The following is a 7,441-nucleotide window of genomic DNA, read 5'->3' on the forward strand; positions in this document are numbered from 1 at the left end:
AAATTCCTTCCCAGACAAGCAATACCTAAGAGAACATATCACCTCAAGACTAGCCTTTCAGGAGATGATTAAGAAAGTTCTGAGTACAGAAATGAAGGAATGATTCCACCCATTGCAAAAGCATAGGGAAGCACAGAGTTTACAGATCATACAAATCAACCACAAAGACTAGAACATAAACCATCTTCTTAATTGCAATTTGACAGGCACAAACCCCCATATATCAATAATTAACTTAAATGTGAAGGAGCTAAATGCACCACTCAAAAGGCACAGACTGGCAAATTGGATACAGGAGCAAGATTCTTCTTTCTGCTGCCTTCAGGAAACCCATCTCACTGCAAATGACACCTACTGGCTCAAGGATTGGAGAAAACTCTTCCAGGCAAATGGAAAACAAACAAACAAACAAAGAGCAGGAATAGCTATTCTTACACTAGATAAAACAGACTTTAAACCAATAAAAGTTAAAAAGGGTTGTGAAGGGTACTACATAATGATAAAAGACTTAATTTACCAGTGAGAAATAGCCATCCTGAATATGTACACACCCAAAATAGGAGCACCCAGATTTATAAAACAATTGCTAGTTAATCTAAGAGAGGACATAGACAGCCATATAATATTAGTTGGAGACTTGAATACCCTGCTAACAGCTTTAGACAGATCATTGAGGCAGAAAACTGACATAGAAATCTGAGATCTTAACACTGGACCAATTAAATCTAATAGACATGTATGGGACACTTCATTCATCAACCACACAATAAACATTCTTCCCATTAGCACATGGAACATGCTCTAAGAATGACCACATTCTTGGCCGTAAATCAAGCATGAACCAATTTTAAAAGGCCAAAATCATACCAAGCAACTTCTCAGACTACAGCAGAATAAAAATAAATACAATCACCAACAGGAACCATTCCAAAGCAAACAAATACATGGAAATTAAACAACATGATTCTGAATGACTTTTGAGTTGACATAGAAATCAAGACAGAAATAAAAAAATTCCTAGAGCCGGGCTTGGTGGCTCAGCCTGTAATCCCGTGCCTTGGGAGGCTGAGGTGAGTGGATTGCCTGAGTCTGCGGGTTTGAGACCCGCCTGGGCAACTTGGTGAGACCTCATCTCTACAATAAATAAAAAATTAGCCGGGCATGATAGCGCGTGCCTATAGTTCCAGCTACTTGGAAGGCTGAGGTGGAAGGATCGCTGGAGCCCAGCAGGTCGATGCTGCGGTGGCCAGGAGTGGCCACTGCACTCCAGTCTGGGTGACTGAGTGAGACTCCAACTCAAAAAAAAAAATTAAATTAAATTAAAAAATTCCTAGAAATGAATGAAAACAAGGACACAGCATACCAAAACTTTTGCAATATTATGAAAAGAGTGCTGAGAGGAAAGTTTATAACAATGTATGCACACATCAAGAAAATACAGAGATCTCCAGTAAACAGTCTAATGTCATACCTAAGGGAGCTGGAAAGACAAGAGCAATCGAATCCCAAAACCAGTAGAAGAATGGAAATTATTAAAATATAATACAGACATAAGTGAAATAAACACCAAAAAAATTGTATAAAGGATCAACAAGTAAAAAGCTGGTTCTTTGAAAGGATAAATAAGATTGACAGATCTCTGTCCAGATTAACCAAAAAGAGAAAATTCAAATAAGCACAATCACATATGAAAAATTCAATGTTATAAATGGCCCTGAAGAAATATAAAAGATTATCAGAGATTACCATGAACATCTGTATATGAGAAAGCTAGAAAATCTAGAGGAAATGGAGAAATTTCTAGCAACATACAACCTTCCAAGACTGAAACATAAAGATATTGAACCCCTAAATAGAACAATAACAACCCAAGAAATTGATTTAGTAATAATAAACCTCCCCACCAAAAAAAAGCCCTGGGTCAGATAATTTCTTAGCTAAATTCTACCAGTGTACAAGGAAGAGCTGATATCAATCCTATTGAAAGTATTACAAGCAATAGCTCTAGCACATTTTTTGAAGCCAATATCATTCTGATACTCAAAAATGGCAAAGACCTAACAAAGAAAGAAAGCTCCAGGCCAATTTTCCTGATGAACATAGGAAAAATTCTCAACAAGATACTAGCAAATTGCATCCAACAACACATTACAAGGATCATTCATCATGACCAGGTGGGGTTCATTTCCAGGATGCAAGTCTAGTTCAACATATGCAAATCAATAAATGTAACCTATTACATAAACAGGTGTGCAAACAATAGCCACATAATTATCTCAATAGATGCAGAAAAGCATTTGATTAAACTTAACATTGCTTCTTGATAAAAACCCTAGAACCCCTAGGAATCAAAGGAATGTTACTCAAAATAATAAGAGCCATCTCTAACAAACCTACAGTCAACATTATATTTAACAGACAGAAACTGGAAGCATTCTCCCTATGAAATGGAATGAGACAAAGATATCCATTCTCACCACTCCTATTTAACATAATACTGGAAGTCTTAGCCAGAGAAATGAGGCAGGAGAAATAAATGAGGAATAAGAAAAGAGGAAGTTAAATTATCCCTCTTTGCAGGTGATATAATTCTATACTTAGAAAACCCTAGAGTCTGCCAAAAACCTCCTTGCACTGACAAATGATTTTGGCAAAGTTTCAGGATACAAAATCAATGTGCAAAAATCAGTTGCATTTCTATACACTAGCAACAAGTAGGCTGAGAACCAAATCAAAAACACAGTTCCTTCACAATAGCCACACAAAAATAAAATATCTTGGTATTCATGTAACCAAAGAAGTGAAAGATCTTTTCAACAGAACTTCAACACACTACTGCTCAAAGATAAATCAAAGATGTCACAAACAAATGGACAATCATCCCATGCTCATGAATTGGAAGAATCAGTAGCACCAAGACGTCCATTCTACCCAAAGCAGTCTACAGATTCAATGCAATCAAACTATCAACAACATTTTTCACAGACTTAGAAAAGACAATACTTAAATTCATATGGAAGCAAAACAAGAGCCTGAATAACTAAAGCAATCCTCAGAAAGGGAACAAATATGGTGGCATCACACTCTCAGACTTCAAACTTTACTATAAGGCTACAGTAACCAAAACAGCAGGGTACTAGTATAAAAATAGACATATTGACCAGTGAGATGGGACAGAAAACCTGGAAATAAAACCACAGACCTTCAACCAACTCATATTTGACAAAGCTGACAAAACAAACACTGGTGAAAGAAAACCCTATTAAGCAAATGGTGCTGGGAAAACTGGCTAGCCACAGGCAGAAGAATGAAACCAAACCCCTACCTATCACCATATCCAAAAAGTAATTCAAAGTGGATCAAGAACTTAAAAAATGTGAAATCTCAATCTATAAGAATCTTAGAAGATAACCTAGGGAATAGCCTCCTGGACATCAGCCTAGGCAATGATTCATTGCTAAGTCCTCAAAAGCAAATGTAGCAAAAACTAAGATTGACAGATGGGACTTTATCAAGTGAAAAAGTCTTTGCACAGCAAAAGAAACCATTAAGAGAGTAAAGAGAGAACCCACAGAATGGGAAAAAAATTGCAAGCTATGCGTCTGACAGTCCCAACATCCAGGATCTATAAGGAACTGAAGTGAATTGACAGGAAAGAAACAAATAGTCCCATTAAAAAATGAACAAAGGACATGAACAGACACTTCTCAAAGGAAGACATACAAGCAGCCAACAAACATGAAAAAATGCTCAGCATCACTAATTATCAAAGAAACACAAGCCAAAACTACAATGAGATACCGCCTAACACTGGTAAAAATGGCTATCATTAAAATGTCAAAAAAAATAACAGGTGTTGGCATGGATGTGGAGAAAAGGGAACACTTCTAAAATGTTGGTGGGAATGTAAGCTAGTTCAACCTTTGTGGAAAGCAATTTGGAGATTTCTCAAAGAACTATAAGTAGAGCCACCATTTGACTCAGCAATTCCACTTATTAGAATATACCCAAAGGAACACAAATCACTATACCAAAAAAGACACTTGCATGTGTATGTTTATTGCAACACTATTCACACTGGCAAAAACACAGAATCAATTCAGATGCCCATCAAAAGTGAACTGGATAAAGAAAATATGGTACATATACACAATGAAACACCATGCAGCCATAAGGAAGAACAAAATCATGTCATTTGCAGCCACGTGGATGCAGCCAGAGACCATCATTCTAAGTGAATTATCACAAACACAAAAATCTGAATACTGCATGTTCTCACTCATAAGTGGGCACTAAACACTGGGCACAATGCACAAGGCCAGGAACAACAGACACTGGGCACTGCTAAGGATGGAGGGAGAGGAGATAAGGGATACACAATGGGTATCATACAACCGGAAAGGGAAAGCTCATCAGAAGCCTAAACCTCACTTTCATGCAGTATACTTATGTAACAAATCCTCACCTATACCCAACGATTTTAAAATTTAAAAAGGAAAAAAAAATTGAAAAAAAATCAAAGGTTCTTCAATTTTATAAACATTGTGTGACATGCCTTCAAATTGGCCTTGCCCCATTCTTGAGTATTTATTCCCTCCCGGCATTCAAACTATGTCCACCTTCTCCTAGTGCACATCTGTCAAGATGAAACCCACAAAGGATATTTTAGTACAGGGGTTTTCTTAGAATTAAATACTAGGTAGAGCAGAAAAGAAATTTTAAGTTTTTCAGATATCTATTTGTTCTGTGCCCTTAAGGTGTAATTGGGTTTCCTTTGGGTAATTAGTGTAAACTATTTTGCTCAACTGTTCTAAAGCACCCCGATCTGAAGACTGCTGAACTCACTCAGCAGAAGAGTTCAAACTGGAACTCATCAGAACCCATTGGAATGCAGGACATAATTGGAGAAAATATACTGTGACATCAGTGGTAGCTATTATATTGCCTATACATAGGGTTCCTATGTACTCTAGAATCATGGTTTTCAAACTTTTCCTGTGGTAACACATAATAAAACATTTATTTTATATTGGATCATAAAACACACACACACAGCCTCCCAAACTCATGAAAGAGTATGTTTATTATCTGCACTGAATTCTGATACAATCAGTTAAATTCAATTCTATTTTATTTAAAAATGCTGACTAGGAATCCCCTTTCTGGGAACATACCCGGAGGAACTTAAATCACTCTACAAAAAATGGTACTTGCACAAGCACGTTTATTGCAGCACTGTTTACAGTTACAAAAACATGGAACCAACCGTGCTGCCCTTGAAACCAGAATGGACAAAAAAAATGTGGTACATATACACAATGGAATATTATGCAGCCATAAAGAAGAACAAAATTATGAACTTTGCAGAAACTTGGATGAATTTACAGTCTATAATACTCAGTGATTTATCACAGAAACAAAGAACTGAGTATCATATGTTCTCACTCATAAGCAGACCCTTAACATTAACCATAATACTATAAGAAAGAGATTGGCAGTAGCTGAAAATTGCCAGGGGAGAGAAGAGGGGTCCAAAACATTAATAAGGGTACCTGATCTCAAACCAGGCAAAGTGGAGACCAAAGAGAGGCCCAAACTTTACCTGTACAATAACCATTTGTATACCCAATCCTGAATTGTACCCCACATCTTTAAAATAAAATAAATTTTAAAAAATGCTGACTGAATGTACTAAACTGATTGTACTACGTTGCTTTCATAACCTACAAGTGAGTCACAATGCATAATTTGGAAAACATTCTGGAAAAATAATCTGTAAATGGGGTAGTTGGGTTTTTCTAATGGAGGAAGCTCCAACATCATTTACTTTCACAGAAGATGCAATGTAAATTTAAAATAGGCCAGAGAGACATAAAGAGAAATTATACTCAATAACATAAGGTTTATCCTGACTTTCATAATTGTATCCTCAGAGGTGTGCATATTCTGCAATATTTTTTTTCATTTTGATTGTAACTGAAATTTCTTTGCACAAATATAAAGAAAAACAACTTTTATAGTAACAATTTGTAAAGAATAAACATTCTTATAGACTAAGACTTCATTTTAATGTTTTGCAAACTGAGATCCAACGATAGATTCTTGGTGTTCTTTGAGAATTTTTTTCCCATTAAAGTAGCCTGCATATTACTTAAGTTTGAGAAAAACAGATCTTGGATAATACAGAACCATTTTGATGATTCATGTATATTTAAATCTGCGGTTATCTTTGATTTGAATGTCATATACTTCAGTTTCAACAAACTTCAAGTTGAGTGAACATTTGCCATAATCACTATGCATGTTTATTTTAGTTTTTGTCTACATAAATTATTCATTGTTTGTAAGGAGATATAATATTACTTCAAAAGCATAAAACATTACTTACAAAACAGTTAAATTATTGCAGGAAATAAAAGTCAAATTTCTTAAATTATGAATATGGTTGCCTTCAAAATCCCTGGAACATAAAAAAATAAAACATAATACAGCTAAATTTTAATCATGGACAGAGAAACATTGGTTAAGAATTATTTACTTTCTAATAAAGTCTTATCTTCACATAGTATTTCTTTCATATAGACTTTCACTTGTAGCCACGTATATAACAGCTGAAATATATATAAATATATACATTTACTGTTTTTCCTGTGTTAATAGTAAAAATGTTTTGAGTCATATCTGTTCCATGTGTTCAAATGGGCAAGTATATTATTCTGAGGCACTGAAGAAAATTGAGAAGCCAAACTGAAAACCTTGTTATGGTACTTAATTTACTAACAGATATTTCATGGATAACCATGAAACAGTTGTCCAGGGTTACCAGAGCATTGCTCTAAGTGGTGGGAGTCTCTTTTGCTACGCTCTGCATAAGATTTGATTCCTGCTGCAGAAGCTCCTACTGCCTAAACAATGTTTAGCTTCTGTCTCCTTAGCCTAATCACTCCCCAGACAAAAATTCTCCATAACCTTCACTCCTGGGAAGACTCTTGTTTGTTTTTTTTATATTGTCAGGAAGGCCAGTGTGGAGGGGATCAACGGGCTGCCCTGGGCTCTCCAGCCGCAGCACAGGGAACTGCATGTATATAGATCCTCTTGGAACTCCCTTGCTGTGTGATTCTGTATCACCATAAGGAGTCTAGACTGAGCATCAAAAATTATCCAAAAATTGTGCTTTATTGTCTCTTCTTTATGATTATCATGAAGTTATTCTTTTTTTTATCATCCCACTTCTCTCTCTTTTTTTTTTTTTGACTTAGGATTTCACTTCTCACTCTGTCACCCAGGCTGGAGTGCAGTAGCATGATCACAGCTCACCATAGCCTCAAGCTCCTGGGCTAAGCGATCCTCCTGCCTCAATCTCCTGAGTAGCTGGGTCTGCAGGCACGTGCCACTAGCCTGTATGGCTAATTTTTTTGATTTTTTTTTTTTTTTTTTTTTT

The 7,441-nt window shown here is 36.0% G+C and overlaps 1 protein-coding gene across 7 annotated transcripts in view; it reads right to left on the reverse strand.

The window, feature by feature from the left end:
* The window catches only part of RXFP1 (relaxin/insulin like family peptide receptor 1), a 122,794-nt gene that overhangs the window by 23,596 nt on the left and 91,757 nt on the right, over nucleotides 1-7,441 (reverse strand). For 6 of the 7 annotated variants that reach the window (XM_008052444.2, XM_008052445.2, XM_008052443.2 and 3 more), the window contains one exon: nucleotides 6,389-6,460. The exons of the other annotated variant lie outside the window; for it this stretch is intronic. In XM_008052444.2, the coding sequence (XP_008050635.1) occupies nucleotides 6,389-6,460 (72 nt within the window). The remainder of the gene's footprint in view (nucleotides 1-6,388; nucleotides 6,461-7,441) is intronic. 7 annotated transcript variants of the gene reach the window in all.

Source organism: Carlito syrichta, unplaced genomic scaffold (assembly GCF_000164805.1).
Source record: "Carlito syrichta isolate Samal-C Ts95f unplaced genomic scaffold, Tarsius_syrichta-2.0.1 Scaffold274453, whole genome shotgun sequence".
Taxonomy (NCBI): domain Eukaryota; kingdom Metazoa; phylum Chordata; class Mammalia; order Primates; family Tarsiidae; genus Carlito; species Carlito syrichta.